General features: G+C 40.0%; 1 protein-coding gene across 2 annotated transcripts in view; it reads left to right on the plus strand.

The window, feature by feature from the left end:
- Positions 1-17,819, plus strand: part of CACNA1G (calcium voltage-gated channel subunit alpha1 G) — a 491,081-nt gene that overhangs the window by 259,005 nt on the left and 214,257 nt on the right. Inside the window, exons 6-10 of one of the 2 annotated variants that reach the window (XM_058168253.1) lie at positions 2,143-2,434; positions 3,148-3,240; positions 10,577-11,375; positions 11,472-11,504; positions 16,969-17,330. In XM_058168253.1, coding sequence (XP_058024236.1) covers positions 2,143-2,434; positions 3,148-3,240; positions 10,577-11,375; positions 11,472-11,504; positions 16,969-17,330 — 1,579 coding nt within the window. The remainder of the gene's footprint in view (positions 1-2,142; positions 2,435-3,147; positions 3,241-10,576; positions 11,376-11,471; positions 11,505-16,968; positions 17,331-17,819) is intronic. The other variant, XM_058168254.1, reaches the window with a different exon arrangement.

The raw sequence follows: 17,819 nt of genomic DNA on the forward strand, positions 1-17,819 counted from the left end.
GCTGTTATTGTGCTCATGATTCTTAAGACTGAATGTGAAGTACCTAATATATAGAGTATCTTGTTAATATTTAAACAGACTAAGCAGGTTTCAGTATAGAAATATTAATTTGAAGCTAATTCTTGGGTTATCTAAGCAGCTGAAACTTATCAGAAATTTATCATAAAATCAAAAAGTTTTAAAGAGATTTTTCTTTGGAAGTTGGACGTTTTTTCCCCTTTGGGTTTGTTTGCTCTGAAGAGAAAATGGTTAAGTTTCAGTAACATAAAATCCCTCTAAATAAATTGGCCACAAACCAAAACCATGTTTTGACCAAGTCATCCTCCCTCCCCATCCCAATGCAGCTACTGCTCTGAGTGAAAGATCAGGAGTCTGGTAGCACCTTTTCTGACTACTAAATTTTATTGAAAGACACAAACATTTGTGAGCTGCTGCTCAGACACACAGAGTGACTAAACAGATGTAAGATTTCAGTTGGGATGAACCAAAGGGAAGGGAGGGGAAGAAAGTTGATTATGCAATTACAGATGAGTCAGATTACAAGTACCTAATCATTTAACCCTTGTGAACATTCATTGTGTTTGGTGAGACCTTTTGAGATTGTCTAAAACTTTTTCCTGTATGTGAATTCAGAATTCTCTCAATCATTCTGTTAAAGTCTTGATTTTCTAAAATGGACACTTTGAGGTCTTCAATAGAGTGTCCCAATGGATATTATCTGATTGATATTACTTTGTTCTTGTTTTGAGTCCTGACATTCATTAATGGTTTGGATAAATATCCTTTGGTTGGTTTGTTTTGTAATTATCTGTTTGGGGCCATAATAGACTAACACGGCTTTCCTTGTATGTGGTCTGAGTGAAGGGTGAAAGGCTGAATGGAGGGTGAGGGATGGCTAAGTTTCAAAAGGCATTCAAACCAACAATTCAGGAATGAACCTAGCTAAACCTCTCCTAAATTTTGCTTTGCAAGCTTTTCTATGACCTGAGTGCATTAGGAAAGTGGAACGTGCCATTTTTTCCGCCTAAGAAAAATATGTGTGAAAGTATACTCAAGATCCATTCATTTATTATGGAATAAACTTTGGTGGATCATGGCTTGCTTTATATTGGCCATATAGCCCATCGGTTTGTGTGATTAAAAACAAGACAAAACTGGAAGCTTAGGGAGCTGCAGAAATGGCCCCAGGGCTGCCAAGCAGTTTGGCGAATTGGAAGTTGCCCACCACTGACTTCAAGCCAGTTTTTTTTTTAATTTGCATTTATATCCCGCCCTTCTCCAAAGACTCAGGGCGGCTTACACTATGTTAACAATAGTCTTCATCCTATTTGTATATTTATATACAAAGTCAACTTATTGCCCCCAACAATCTGGGTCCTCATTTTACCTACCTTATAAAGGATGGAAGGCTGAGTCAACCTTGGGCCTGGTGGGACTAGAACCTGCAGTAATTGCAAGCAGCTGCTGTTAATAACAGACTGCACTAGCAGTCTGAGCCACAGAGGTTTATTTAGGGCTATGACTTCTTTTCCACTTTTTTTTCCTTACTGACATATTCCAGTAATTATGAAAATAGCAAGGTGGGTAATTATTAGATTCTGCCTCCCTTTGAAGTGTTTTGTATTTTTCATAATCCATAAAGAAATAACAGCAGATATATGGGACTGAAGCTGTACATACCTCAGTTGTTATCTGAGGTAAGATGCGAGATATTGCATCTTACCTCAGATAACAACCAGCACAAATTATTTGAGGGAAATCGATAACTTGGAGTGATGTATTTATCTGACATCATTTTTTAGCTTCAAAACACCAGTAGTTTAGAGACATTTAAAAAAGAAGAATTGCCATTCCAGGCAACAAGAATCCCCCTATCTACAATTAATTTCTCTGATTGCTTGCTCTGAACTCAATTATCCTATTGACCCCTGTAACATCTCTGAGCCATTAGTTCCTTGTATTGCTTTGTTGACTACATGAACACCACTTTTGCTCTGTTCCATTTTCATACTGTTGCTTTGTAAGAATAACAGTGTGATTTCCCACTTTCTTTTTGCACCGTGAAAAGAACATTCCATCTTTACTTCATCCCCAACTAGTGTGATTTTGATTCTGTAACCAGCCTGTGTCTCTTTCTTCCAGGCCTTACACATTGGAGCTGGAATCCTACTATCAGACAGAGAATGAAGATGAAAGCCCTTTTATCTGCTCCCAACCTCGAGAAAATGGGATGCGGGATTGCCGCAGTGTTCCCATACGGAGGGAGGAAGGCCTGGTGTGCACTCTGAACTATTATTCCTACAATGACACCAGCAACACCTCTTGTGTCAACTGGAACCAATATTACACAAACTGTTCTGCCGGGGAGCACAACCCTTTCAAAGGAGCTATCAATTTTGATAACATCGGATATGCATGGATTGCAATATTTCAGGTGAATCAAAAAGGCCTAAACTGTGATATCGTGCTGCTGCAGCGACTGGGAAAATGAAGTTTGTGTTTCTTTTTGTTCAGAAGTACATTTGTTCTTCAAATCTGAACCAAATCATTAAATTGTTGAGAATCTGCAAGTCCTGTTTTTCCTATAATAAATATAGGTTCTGTGAGCACCAAATGTGCATGTGGTTTTATTATTATTATTATTATCCTCCATTGAATTATGCCAATTTTACCCTTGTTTGTGTGGGTGTGGGTTTTTTTTTTAATGCAAAGATTGAATAGGGCATAGGAATAGGAGCCCTAGAATCAGTCGGTGCATCCCTTGGACTTGCTTAAGGTGGTCCTTTACAAGTTACCTGTTTAGAATCCTGGTACAAATTTTCTAACCCTTCCCCATAACTGGTACTTTGGGGAAGACTGAAAAGAAGTAAGGAAAAAAAATGTGAAAGAATATGAAAGAAAAGGATGATAGATATCACATCCACCTTAAGCCTGGCTGTCCTACTACTTGATTTAGCCTTGTCTACCAAGTAGCATCAACCAATTTATCTGAGTGAATATGACCCACAATATGGACAAATTATCTTGTAGGTGACATAAAAGTTTCATAGCTCTTTTGTTAGATGTCTATAGTTTCTTGCCCTTCACAACCCTACATTCATCAAGATGAGCTAACCAATGGCTTCCTTTTCTTTTGCCTTATCGCAGGTCATCACCCTGGAGGGCTGGGTAGATATCATGTACTTCGTCATGGATGCTCATTCCTTCTACAACTTCATCTATTTCATTCTCCTGATCATTGTGAGTTTTGTCTCCAGTTCCAGAAGCATTAAACCTAGATTTCCACTGAGGAAAAGCCATATTGGGGTGCATGGAAGGACTAAGATAGGATTTATTATTAGAGCCTCCCAAACCATGATAGCCAGATAAAAAAGGAAACCAGATCCCACGTGCTTCTTGCATTTGCAAGGTGGCATTGAAATCACTTAGAAAAGCATTCTAGTCAGTGATACTGGTTTCCTCACTATTTACTACTCATGCTTTCTGTTCTACATTTTTATTTTAATAAGCAAATGTTGAAAAAAGAGAACTTTAAAAGTTAGCATATAACTGGCGTTAGATGATGCTTGAATTTGATCTACGGTGACAAAGACAAAGACAAAAAATTTGATCTTATATTGACATTTATGTTAAAAAAAACCTGCTGACCATGATATTTTTTTTCTTGCTCTGGTAGCCTCAAATAACCTCTACACTTTCCTTATAATATACATAACAGATTTAATAACAGCTGTCTCTTTCTGCCTTACTCCAATATTTGTCAAGATTATACAAAGCTTGTATGTCAGGGGAAAAATGGGGGAACAAAATTATGGCAAATAGTATTCAGACAGGTAAAATATAGGAGTAAGTTTTAAAAACAAAAACCTCAGATATATTCACATTAACCTACATGGGTAGTAATTATTTAGGATCTGTTTAGAATTGTGGTTTTTTTTAATCCAACAATAATCAATATCATTCTTACTCTGGGCCATTGCAAATGCAGACAGAGTACAGATTGTTAGATCATCTGTGGTTGTCTAAGACATGGACATAGATTCGAATCTATAGCTGAAGCTGTGGGGCCACAGGTGATCTCTTTCAGCATTTGGAAATCACCAACAATTGTTACTGAGGGTAAAATTATTAAATGCATGGTTGCTTATAAACGGAATGAAATCACATTTAATCCTGCCCCACCAATTTGCAGTAATACCTCAGCAAAGATGCAGATGCTGTGTAAACGATGGTGGGTAAAAATACAAACTGTAAATAAAACAGAAAAATTAATAATTTCTAGAATGCTGACTTGAGGACTTTGAGATAATTATTTACAGAACATTAGAGAACATTGCAATGATTTGTACGTTTTAATGAGGAAGAATAAATGTGAAACAGGTGTCAGGAATGTAGACCCTGTTTCAGGCCATTAAAACTACTTTTCAGAAAGCAGAGTTCAGATAAATCCTCCTAGGGAGGGACTAGATGTACAGAACTAGAGGTAATACTAGACTAAACTTGGGGATCACAAGTTTAACTCTTTCATGGCTATGTTAAATTTAGAGTGAGTGTAATGAGCCACAAGAGTAGACAGAATCTGTAACATATAACATAAGCAAACCAAAAGCCTAAAGCCTAAAAAATCCTAAGTTTTTTCAGGGTCTGGATCAGTGGTGAGTTGCCCCCCCCCCTTCGGACCAGTTCACAAGAACTGGTAGTAAAACTGGTTGGAGGCTCCGCCCACTGGCATGTGCAAAAAAGTACGCAGGCACGATGCGAACCAGTAGTAAAGGTAAGGAGAACCCACCCCTGGTCTGGATCATATTTACCTATTATTTATAAGAAGTATATTCTCCAAGAACCTTCAATCCTATTCTACAAATAAGATAAGTAGACGTAAGCAAATAAAAAGGAGAAGCAAATAGGATTAAACCTGTATTTCGGAAAGCTCAAAAATAAAGAAGACTCTGGACAGAGACCAAAAGACAGTAACGCTTTTGTATCAGGTGAAACATGATGTAGAGCAGGGATGTCAAACTCACGTCATTACAGTAGCATCATGTGATGTATCGGGACTTTTTTCCCCCTTCACTAAACCAGCACATGTGGCCAGCGCGTGACGCATCTGCCCCGCGGGCCAGGAGTTTCACAGCCCTGATGTAGAGTGTACCATAACTATAGCTCTACCACTGAGACAAAGTTTTTTGTTTTGTATATTGTTTTGTTTTGCTTTTGTGGCCATCTTCTGGTTCTCATCCGGCAAAAGCTCCATTGGAGGCTTTCAGCTGAAGCTCTTAAGGTATATGCAGTTACATATGGAGATAAATGTTATTTCATGCTTCTAGGTCTTAAATCATGAATGCTATAAGGCCAAAGGCAGTATCTGGAATCTAAACATAGAAATGGACTGGAGGCCCGGAGCAGATGGCTTAAGACAGATATCCTCATGTCCTGTTTGAGTTAAAAATGTAGAATTCAGATTCTGCACCAACTGCAGTTTCAATACCTTCAATATACTTCAAAGATTTAGTGCATTACAGTCATTTTACCTATGGTTTACTAGAGTATGCATAAAAGAAGCTGGACATATGTATGGTAGAATATCTAACTTTGCAGCTGGCAGGCCTTTGATAGCCAATTGAATTAAAAGTGATTTTTCCCCCAAACACCAATTTTCCAAAGTTCTCTTTAACAAACTTGGTTAAGATGAAAGCAAGAGTGTTCCAGAACATTTCAGAAAACTGAACTCTTGAGTTAGGAACCAACAGGTAGTATTTATGTCTGCATGAAGGTGGAAATATTCTGAATCTTTTTCTCACAGCCTCATAATATACTGGAGAAGCGGTTAGTCCCTTCTGTAATAAAAGGGAAGTCTGCAGTTGTGAATGAGGTACACAATGGTTACTTGAATCCTTTTCAACCCCCAAACCCATTTTTATACCAATACTGCCTGGCTATTGCAGTCCTAGAAAAAGCCTAGGCTCTTGTTCCTTTTTTGCCACCAAAAAGTTTTTGCTTGCCAGTGAGTTTCACATACCACTCAGTTATGTCCATGAGGGGTCCTTGGTACTCTCTGAGTTTGGTTGTTTTCTTGCAGATGTTTCATTACCCAAACTAAGTAATATCATCAGTGCACTCATTTTAACCATGAGCTACGAATGTTCTCCTTTATTAATTATGTCCATTTACATTGCCTGAGTTTACAAATGTATGTACTCATGCTATAATCACAAGAAGGGTATTATACCAATAGATTACATCTGCAGTGGGGAATGGTTTTTTGGAACATGAGATTTTAAAAATGCTGGTCGAAAAGAAAAAGAGCTACAGCTTCCATGGATGAGGAATCTCCTAGTTAAATAGACTGACCAGGGCACCCATGCAGGGCCAAGAAGTAGCAAATAGCAAAATTAGCATCATAATGTAAGCTGTGTCCCCTTTTTAAATACATATATTGTGGCAATTTTTTTTTTCATTCTGACAAAACTGGCGGATTCTGTAGATGCTTCTGAAAGCCTCCAAAAAGAAGGAGAAATATGCCTTCTCTCTCTCCCCCCCACCCCTCCAGAGTGGAACACCTCTGAGGTTATCCAGAAAGAAGGCCACAGAATCAGGGTTGAAATCCAGCAGGTTCTGACAGTTTCTGGAGAACCGGTAGTGGAAATTTTGAGTAGTTCAGTAGTTCAGGCAAATACCACCTCTGGCTGGCCCTAGAGTGAGGTAGGAATGGAGATTTTGCAATATCCTTCCCCTGCCACGACTACCAAGCCACACCATGCCCACCAAGCCACGCCCACTGAACCGGTAGTAAAAAAAATGGATTTCACCACTGCACAGAATGGTAGATGACTCAGCAATTTCTGCCTTCTGAGATGGCCTGAGTAAATACTCAATTTGTAGAATTAAGGTAGCCAAGAGAAAAGAACCAGTTGTAGGCTGCTTTTTGAGATCTTCAGACTGAATAGCCATCAGGAGCTACATAAAATGCAGCCTAATGGAGAGCTTGTTTTGGAGTAAAATTCAGATTCTTCAACTGCAGGCAGCTGCTGCCTGTTGAGTGCCAGCTAACAAAGGAAAAGATTTCCTCTGAAAACAGCCAGAGACTCCATAAGGGAAGTATCTGCCTTGAAAACTCTTCAAGTGAATGTGTTTAGGGGAGGAAAAAAAACCCTACTTAATTGTGATAATTACAAATACAGACTACCAAGAAATCTTTTGAAGTCAAAACAATCTTTATTGAGCTGCATTTGTCACTGGTGGAATGAGGAAGGTGGGGGATGAGATGAGGAAGAGAATGTCTTGATATGAAAGAAAGGAAGAGAAGAAGGGCAGGGAATATCATTGGGTACCTCTCCCATGGACAGTGATGGCTGTCATCTTGGAGTGAGTTTGGAGGGTTTTTTCAAGCTGGTTAAAGTCAGTCACTTCTATATGGTGATTTTAGGCATGGATGTGCTTCCCACATGACTCCTGAGCTTGAGAAGTTTATGACAAAGTCAGAACGTACAAAGCCAAGAAGATTGAGGCATCATTACAGCAGTTATTAAAGTCCAGGGGGAAGATTGCTAATTACTGAGTCTCCTCTGCTTGCTGTGCCCCCTTCTTGTCCCTGCCAGTTTATCTGTAAATTCCATGTGGGAGGTCATTAGGAAAGAAATTGAAAATGACATTAATCCCCGTATTGTTATTGCCCAGCCACAGTTGGACTACTCTGCCTAGTTCTGTTCCTTGCGTCTCAGAAAGAAGCAGGAAGAGCTAGAGGAGTTGCAGATAAGGGCAATCAAAATTATCAAGGGGTTGCAGCTAATTCTTTTATGTGAGGGGGTTACATCAAGTGGGGGGGAAGGATAAGCATATTAAAAAGGCAAATAGATAGACACGTATGAAATATGGAGAGTGTAAAATTAGCGGCCAGGTAATTTTTGTCGCGCCCTCAAAATATAAGAACCGGTGGTCATTCAATTAAATTAAATGGGGAAAGATTTAGGAGGACATCATCAGGCACCACATGGCTAAACTATGGAACTTGCTCTCAGAGGAAGGAATGTAGCTGTATGGTGTCTCTCAATACTACTGGTTGGAAACAGCTGAGAAAGTGCTGCATGCTCAGGAATCGGCAATTTGACATCCTTCAAGACATTTAGATTTCAGCTGTCTTTACCAGGAGTAACAGTCTGTGGAAATGATAGCCTCAAACATCTGGAAATCACCAAATTGCCTACTAACGAAATAGTCCAGTGGTTTCCAACCTTTCTGACTTTGTAGACCAGTGGCAGCAGCGGCAGTGGAGAGGAGATGGTTCGGGGGTGGGGGCATTTCTATTTGTGCAAGCAGTTCACATAAAGGGAACTTCGCACACAAGCACAAGTGCCCACTCTTCGTGCACGTGGAGGCTGTGCTTGTGAGCATGCTTGCCTGCTGCTTGCATGGCCTGGTTCCGAATGGGTCAAGGATTGGGGACCTGTGAAATGGCCTAATCCAACAGGTCCCTTACTACATTCTTGAAGTTAAGGAGAAAATCTGTCTAGCCTGATGTGGCAAAATGAAGGAATTACAGCCAGAGTCATAGAACTATGTCGATATAAACCAGAGCAATTATTTTTGATCAAAGGCTCCTCTGTTGTCATAACAGTAAAATGTCTGTAATATGATATATTTAAGGAGCAAAGTGCCTTTGCCATATGCCTTTTACAGCTTCTTGTTTTCTATCACAGTGCCTAAGCATTTAAAATTCTATAAAAAAACCAAGGAACTTTTTCATAGCCAGCATATTAGTCCTTCTCCTCCTATAACCATCTCTTCTTCATGCAATATTTTATTCTTTTTACATCTCCTTAAGTTGTAAAGGTAATTTGTCATGTGGCTCTGAGGAACCGCTGCTTAAGAAATATGAGCCAAAATAATGCTTACTTGGAGGCGTGCAAAACTATTCACTTCTTTGGTTTCCAGACAGTTTTTGAAAAGATAACTTATAGGATGTGTTTAGACTTCAACATTGGCATTTGTTTTATATAGGATGGGGGTTCTGGAAGCAGAATATACTGTACATAATCTGTCTTTATGCTTGCTGCAGTCTATGGGAGCTTTTTTCAAGCCTAATTGTAGGATAGGTTTAGAAGGGTGATTCATAGCATCATAGATACTCCTACAAAGTGTTTCATTTCCCTTCTTCCAGTGTGTAAAGCTGTGTGAAAATAGACAATATTGGTCAGGTATCTCCATGCACTTCCAAAAAACTGGCGAAGAAAACTGCAGGGACTGGTCCAGACAGTTACCGTGGTCAAGGCCAACTTGAAGGCTTTCTCAGATCCTTGAGAAGAACTCAACAGGTGGACAGAAATGCCAAATCTAGTCTTAACATCTGACTGACAGGGCAACCATTCATAATAATATGAAAGCATGTATGGATATAGGAATTTAGCATTGTGTATCATTAGAAAGAGTGTGCAACACATATATACCCTGCTGCCAGATTTCCCCAGGGAAATGCAACACCTACGATGGAAAAAAGGCTGCTATTCCTTTTTTAATGGATTTACTTATTTATTTCCATTCCATAAATAGGTAGATTCTGGTGAAGTGTGACATGTTGGTCATGATGCAAACTTGCATTCATTTTACTAGCCCTACTGAATTCAAGAGGAAGTCTCAAATAAGTGGGTAGAATTGCACCATTAGTTTGGAGTTTCTCCATATTTTTATCTCCATAGAGTGATATCAGGTGATCTCCCATCCTAATCCTAACCAGACCCAGGACAGCTTATTAGCTTCAGTGTTTGTTAACCTTAAACCTTAACCTTTGTCTCTTGGATGAAATGCTCCTGGTTCGGACCGGATCACTCGATCCGATAGCAATAGCAGCGGGCGGTTCGGAGAACTGGTAGCAAAACTCCCTGCCCACCCCCATGCCCAGCTGAGCCGCTCGATCATCAGAGGTTTTTTTAAAAAACTTTTGAAAGCATTTTTTCTTCAGGCGAAAAAATGCTTTAAAAAAAAAAGCCTCTGATGATTGCACAGCTCAGCTGGAATTGTCAGAGGCTTTTAAAAGCATTTTTTCTGCAACCTCTTCAGCCGAAGAGGTTGTAAAAGAATGCTTTTTAAAGGCTCCTTTGACAATCCTAGCTGAGTTGCCTGATCATCAGAGGTTTTTTTTTCTTTTAAAGGCAAAAAAAATGTTTTTAAAAGAAAAAAAAGCCTCTGACAATCAGGCAACTCAGCTGAGATCGTCAGAGGGGCCTTTTAAAAGCATTTTTTTACAACCTCTTTGGCTAAAGAGGTTGTAGAAAAAATGTTTTTAAAAGTAAAAAAAAAAGTTGGCCATGCCCACCCAGTCACATTACCTCCCCCCCACAATCCATGGCCACAGAACTGGTAGTAACAAATTTTACATTTCACCACTGCTTTGTCCCTTAGATGAAATATTAAGCTGTTAGTGCAAGGTTCTTTCCCTTCCTTGAGTTTTAAAATAATATGATGTTGGCTTGGAGTCCACAGCTGTTTTGGGGGGAAAATGTTTTTTTCTCCATCTCTACATACTCTCTCCGTTGCGCTTCTTCACATACATAGGGCTAATCACAAACTACTTCTCTTTTAGGTGGGCTCTTTCTTCATGATAAATCTCTGCCTTGTGGTCATAGCAACCCAGTTCTCAGAGACCAAGCAGCGAGAGAGCCAGCTAATGAAAGAGCAGCGAATCCGCTACCTCTCCAACGCAAGCACGTTGGCTAGCTTTTCGGAGCCAGGAAGCTGTTACGATGAACTCCTCAAATACCTTGTCTATGTCCTTCGGAAGGCCGGCAAGCAAGTGATGGAAACTTGTTGGACCACAGGGGTAAAGATGGGCTTCCTCTCCAGCCCAAGCAGTAAGAATAGCGCAGAGAGACAACCGTGCAAACATCGTCCACGGAAAAGGTCATCAGTACATCACCTCATTCACCATCACCATCACCATCATCACCACTATCACCTAGGCAATGGAAGCCTACGGGCCCCACGAGCCAGTCCAGAAATTAGTGATGTGGAAACCAGCTCCCTTCACAATGGTGCCAATCGGTTGATGCTTCCATCAGTAGTCAATCCTTCTCACATGGCACCTGGCAACACAGAATCTGTTCACAGTATCTACCATGCAGACTGCCATTTTGAGCCAATTCATTGTCAATCATCTCTCTCTCAGACTGGTCTCAGTTTGCCGGGACCTGAGGTGCTTCCCAGTACTGTAGTTGGCAGCAAGGTTTACCCAACAGTACACCCAAGTAGCTCCCACGAGCTCCTCAAAGATAAAGGTTTGCCAGAGTCCACATTGAACCCTGGGGCTAGCATGCTGATGAATCTTAACATCCCACCAGGGCCTTATAGTCCGATGCAGAAGATATTGGAAACACAGAGCACTGGTAAGTATTAAGCTTGGCTGTTGACCATTCAGTCAAGCTTGAATGGGAGGTAGAGTAGTAATCTTTCTGTTCCTCTTTTCTCTATTTTGTCCTTAGCATTTCCACCAAGCTACATCTCAGGGACAACAGGTGTGTTTTGCTTATGGAGTCTCAGAAAAAGGTTGCAAAAATTCCTGCCTGCCATTTTGGAAAGCTATTGCCAATCATTGTTTACAGCATGGAATCTGATGGGCAGCATTTTGAAACAAGGGTCTAATCTAATGACTGAATTCACACTTCACATTACTGTACCCCATGGTGTTTTACTCAGGTTTATATGAGCCATTGTGGCTGTAATATTTGAAACCAGTGAGAAATCAACACAAAAACCATTCAATATATATATATATACTTCCGGCTTGCCCAGGCCATGAAGAACCATTCTTCTGAGAATTTAGGTTCTCTGAGGATTTGTCTAAAAGCTGAAAATGTGTGTGTGTGTGTAGGTATGAGAGGGAGGGAGGGGAAGAGAGAGTGGGGAGGCTTGTATAGCATAAATATATAAGGTGTTATTGTTGGATAGCAATATGTTTTTTGTTTGCCACCTTTTTTCCTTCTTGCATTCATATCCTTTCAAAACAATTAAAAAACATGCATGTGATTGATCTTTTTGGAGGCTGTGGGCTTCTTTCTGTGCAGGATTGACTTGGGGGTCACACTGATTCAATCCTGTGGAATATCAGGGATGATTCTAAGCAAACAGGCACAGGTCCAGCCAGCATCTTCTGTAATTTATAAGAGTCTCCCGTCTGGAAATGGGGAGTTTCAGTCATCATCCAAAATGCTGCAAATATTTATTCAGAAGCGTGACTGTTCCCCTGTAACAACACCATTAATGTAATGTAAGGATGGCCTCTGGAGAGTCCACATTTCACTTTCCAAGATTTTTCTGTGTGTTTGCAGTGGGTTTTTGTTGTTGTTGTTGTTGTTGTTTTGAATCTCTCTAAGCATGAAAGGCTTTCTGGGAATGAGACAGGGCCAGCTCGCCAAAATCTAACAATTTGTCTCCGAGAGAAGGTCAGGCTAGGTGATCCAAGGTTCCCTGCTGACTTTAAAATGAGATAGGGGTTAAAGCTGGATTCAGAATGGGTTCTGAGGACAAACTCCTCACCTCACTGTAGCCAACTTCATTAGGGGCTCTTCCTCTTGCATTGGAAAGCCCATTGTCAGCTGGGATTGATTTCAGAATGGTGAGTTGGAAAAGAAGTTGAAATACCTGCAAGCAGCAGGAGTGCATGGGCTATGGTGGTGTCTCTGCAGCTCCTAATACAGGTAGTCCTCAATTTATGACCTCAGTTGAGCCCAACATTAAGTGAGACATTTGTTAAGTGAGCTTTGCCCCATTTTACAGCCTTTCTTGTCACAGTTCTTAAGTGAATCACCACAGTTGTTGAATTAGTAACGAAGTTGTTAAGTGAATCTGACTTCCCCATTAAATTTGCTCATCAGAAGGTCACAAAAGGTGGTTTACATGACCATGGGATATTGCAACCATCATAAATATGAACCGGTGGCCAAGCCTCTGAATTTTCATTGCATGACCATGGGGATGTTGCAACTGTTGTAAGTCTGAAAAACGGTCATACCTTCACTTTTTTCAGTGCTGTTCTAACTTTGAACTGTCATTAAATGTCAGTTCAGTGTATGTCGTAAGTCGAAGACTATCTGTATTACATGTGCCGTAGACTTGATTGCTTTCTGTTTCACCTTAATGGCAAAATGAGTAATGACGTAGCTGCAAATGCTTGCCCATGGACAGCATTCACTGGTGAGTTCTAAGGTGTGTGTGTGTTTGTGTGTGTGTGTGTGTGTGTGTGTGTGTGTGTGTGTATGCACATGTGTTTGGCTCAGCCTTAGATTTGTAAATCTGACTAGATTTCCACAATTCAAGGTAGGGAACTAAGCAGCCATCAAGCACTTTCCCCCCCCCGAGAAAAAAGTTGTTGCTGATATTAAATAAAGAAAAAGAAAAACTGTCATTATTTGAGTAACCTCCGGAAGAATTGTTATTTTTTTTTAGCCTGGGATGAAAGAGATGAAGTTAAATAGTTATTGATGTTCATTTCCCCGAATAAATATTTTGGGTGTGCCCCCCACCCCACCCCCTAATTTGTTATGGCAAAGGTAACCTTTAATTGGTATAGCACAAAACACAACACTGTGTTGTTTTGAAAGTCTTTTATATTTTCTAACCAGGGATGTTAATTCTGATCTTGCTCAATGGAAAACTCTTTTGCGTAGTTATATGCCACTGACGCTTCTGCTTGAATGAAAAGTGGTGTAAATTAAGCTGTGTATTCTTTTAGGCTTTAATATTTTGTGGAGATATTGCAGCTTACATGCCAGCTCTCTAACAAATGCAAATGTTTCCCAAGAAATGGTTTGAACGAGGCAACTGAAAACCCATGTTTTGTAATATTCACAGCCACTTAGAAATGTACCATTCGAACGTGGATGATTCACAGTTTACACTGTTTCAGCAGTTTTTCTGATCGTTTTCTAGGGGTGTTCTTGAACGTTTCCTATTATTCCTCTGTAACTTGGCATTTTCCCAGGTAGAATCCAAGGGTGTCTGCAGGGTATGGCCAAAAAAAAATGGTACAATCAAAGCTCTGCCTATTTTTTATTGTCTTATGTTATTGTGGCCACCATCCTGACTTTTTTTGACACACTCTGCGGTTACTCTTGGTACAATAAATAAGAAAGAGAGAAAGGTTCCTAAGTCATGCCTTGCCTTTCCCAGACAAGAATCTCCTTGACCCACATTACTTAGAGAGAAAGCAGGGAAGGATCCCATTCAGACATTTGCTTAACAACAGATCAATTGGCCAGATCAGTTCAATAAATTTGAGTAACCTTAATTGGTTAACTTTTTACTTAGTAAAATCAGAGACCTCAAATTTCAAAATAATACATCATTTTCTGAAGGACTTGTACCCTTCAATACTCCTTTTATTAAATTGGGCAACTCTTTCTGGAAATAGTGCTGCAGAACAAAAAGTATGTTAATGTTTTAAAACAGTCAGCTTTTATAATTCTAATCATGAGTCTAGATCTCTTTTGCGTAGCCTTCAAGAAATGTTTTGAGTCAGGTTCAGCAGATATTTCTTCCTTTATTATTCAAAGATTACATTTATGTAGCCCAAAACAGACTCTCTCCTTTATTTTCAGTACAGACCTTACAAGCATAAAATATCAGCACTCTTATTTATTGAAGGGTATTTATAAAATTTTGATCCGGCATTTTCACAGCTAAAACTGTTCCAAAGTGTGAAAAACTTTTAGAATAACATTAAAACCCTTACAAATGTAAAAGCAGCTAAAGAATAAAAGCAAGGTAAAATCTACAGTGGTGGCAAGCTCCAAAAGGCAGGATCACCACTTTCAACAAATGAAGGACTGAAAATCAGGGAGGGTAAAATTGTCTTCATGCACTTCCAGAAAGAATACGGTGGAGATGGCTGATACTTTCTGGAATTCCAGAGTTCAGATTATGATCCCCCAAAATAGTTATAGCCACTGTTGTACTTGATAACATCCAGTAGTAGGTTTCTACCAGTTCGCACCAGTTCACCCCAGTTCAGGCGACCCGGTACCAGCGGTGGGAGGCTCCGCCCACCCGCCCGGACGTCATCATGGACGCTCTGCTCATGCGCAGAAGGTTCTGTGCATGCGCAGAAGCGCTGTGCGCTCACAGTTCCGAACCAGTAGCGAAGGTAAGTGAAAACCACTACCGATAACATCATCTGTACCAGCACTACCAGCACTTCCATCACCATCCTCATCTTCATTGCTGCTACCAATATGCTGCTGCTGTTTCTGCAACAACAACAAAAGCTCTGGGTTACAAGCTAAAGGGCATCCATCCCACCACTCTATGCAACCAGGGTTCTAGGTTTCAAATGTAGCTCTTGCCAAAATAAGGTATCCTCATACAAAGTGTGAATGAATAAGTCTGTCTCATTTGATCTCAGTTGGCTTCTCACGTTGTAACTCTTCCATTCATTTTCTCCTGTTTTAGTGTCTTTTCCCTTGACTTCAAAAAATACTCATGAACGTTCATGTTTTTAAGCATATTCCTACCATATGATTTTGTTTTGTACTAATTTAATTTAATGTTAATACTTAGATTGATATCCAGGCTTTTCTCTCAAGTTGTCCTACATAGCATTGCCCCCACTCTGTTTTCCCCGGAACAGCGACCCTATGGAGGTGCTTAGAAAAAATAACTGCCCCACAGTTGCCCAGTGAGATCCCATAGTTTGATCTGAGCCTCTAAGGCCCAGGTTTGATTCTTTAATCACTATATCACACTGGATCTTGCATATAGCTCCATTTTTTCTGCACTCTCTTTTTTATATGAACAGATAGTCTTCGACTTATGACCACAACTGAGTTCAACATTTCTGTTGCTAAGTGAGACAGTTGTTAAGTTAGTTTTGGCCCATTTTAAGACCTTTCTTGACCCAGTTGTTAGGCAAATCATTACAGTTGTTAAATTAGTAGCAATAGCAATAGCAGTTAGACTTCTATACCACTTCACAGTGCTTTGACAGCCCTCTCTCAGCAGTTTACAGAGTCAGCATATTTCCCCCAACAATCTGGGTCCTCATTTTATCCACCTCAGAAGGATGGAAGGCTGAGTCAACAACTGTTAAATGTTTCTGGCTTCCCCGCTGACTTTGCTTGACGAAAGGTCGTAAAAGGGCATCACATGATCCCGGGACATTGCAGCCGTCACAAATGTAAGTTAGTTGCCAAGCATCTGATTTTTGATCAGATAACCATGGGGATGCTGCAATGGTCGTACGTGGGAAAAATGGTCATAAGTCAGTTTTTTTCAGTTCTGTTGTAACTTTGAATGGTCACTAAGCAAACGGTTGTAAGTTGAGGACTGCCTGTACTGGTTGAAGTCAACAGTAAAAGGAAATGGCCTAAAATTCTTAGGATTTTCACACACACACACACACACAAAGGCCACATCTGGGTTTTGTCAATAACACATTTTTTTTTCTTTTTTTAAAATTTTAAAATTTTATTATAATACAATATGACAAACACATAACATACAACAAATAAATATATCCACTTTTTAACCAATGTTTCTTAGTGGTCTTTTTGTTTTATACCTTTCCCCCCCCCCATATATCTCTTACTGTTTTATTTTTTTTCATTATCCCTTTTTCTTTGGTTACATTGCATTTTCTAACACTACTACTAGTCTTACTTTTATACATTTCTATATATTTGTTATATATACATATTTTACATTTCTAATTTCTCCCCTATATATATTTTATTCTTTATTTCTAGTCCCAAGCCATTCATGCCATTTGTTCCAGATTTATATAGTAATCTGTCTCTTCTTTTTCTTTAATTTCTTTTGTTAATTTGTCCATCTCGGCACATTCTAAAACCTTTCCTATTACTTCTTCATCTGTATCACATTTTTCACATATTTTGAAAAATATCACATTTTTCGTCTGCTCCAAAATGGGACCTCTAAGAAGCCTGATAAACAAAGATGTATTTATTTATTTACTTCTCATTTTAGGTCCCTGTCAAAGTTCCTGCAAGATTTCCAACAAAGGGGGAAAACCTGATAATATTTGCAGCCCAGAAAGTTGTCCCTATTGCACGAAAACTTTGGCTAACAATCCAGAGCAGAAGGATCATGAGGCTGGAGACTCCGATAGCGATGCGGTATACGAATTCACCCAGGATGCTCACTACGGTGACCAGCGAGACCCTAAGCCCCAGAAAGCTCAGGGAAGAAAAACACGGAAACTTCTAGCCTTCTGGAAGGTGGTTTGTGAGACATTTCGGAAGATTGTGGATAGCAAATACTTTGGCCGTGGCATCATGATCGCTATCTTGATCAATACCCTCAGCATGGGCATTGAATATCACGAGCAGGTAAGCAGAAGCTTATCTCTATTTTAGTCCTTTCGAATCGATTTTCCCTACAGCCAAAGAGCCCAAGAGTCGGAATTGTTAGCTCCATCTTGCTTCTGCTCTTAGCCCCTGGAGTGAAAATTCATGCCTTTCAGCATCGATTAAGGTTGACCCTCTGCTTTGCGCTGTATAGCTAGGTTAATTCTGCTTGTTATTAGATGAAACTGCGATGCATTTTAAGGGCAACAACAGTGGCAGTTCCTCAGTAAACTCTTCTTAGCGTGTTTTCCCGAATTGGGAGAGGCGCATCTGAGCAGGGTACTCATTGGTTGGTTTGAAAATGAGCAAAGTACAGAGGCTTGAAACTTTATCGTTAACAAAGGGGGTTGGTTTGAATGTTGGTAGGTTGGCTGGAAGTTGGCAGGTTGGCTGGAGTTTGGAGGTTGGCTGGCTCTATTGTTGGGATGGTGACAACAATGTTGGACAGCAGAAATTTGGGTGGGGTGAGAT

The sequence above is a fragment of the Ahaetulla prasina genome, chromosome 2, assembly GCF_028640845.1.
Source record: "Ahaetulla prasina isolate Xishuangbanna chromosome 2, ASM2864084v1, whole genome shotgun sequence".
NCBI lineage: Eukaryota > Metazoa > Chordata > Lepidosauria > Squamata > Colubridae > Ahaetulla > Ahaetulla prasina.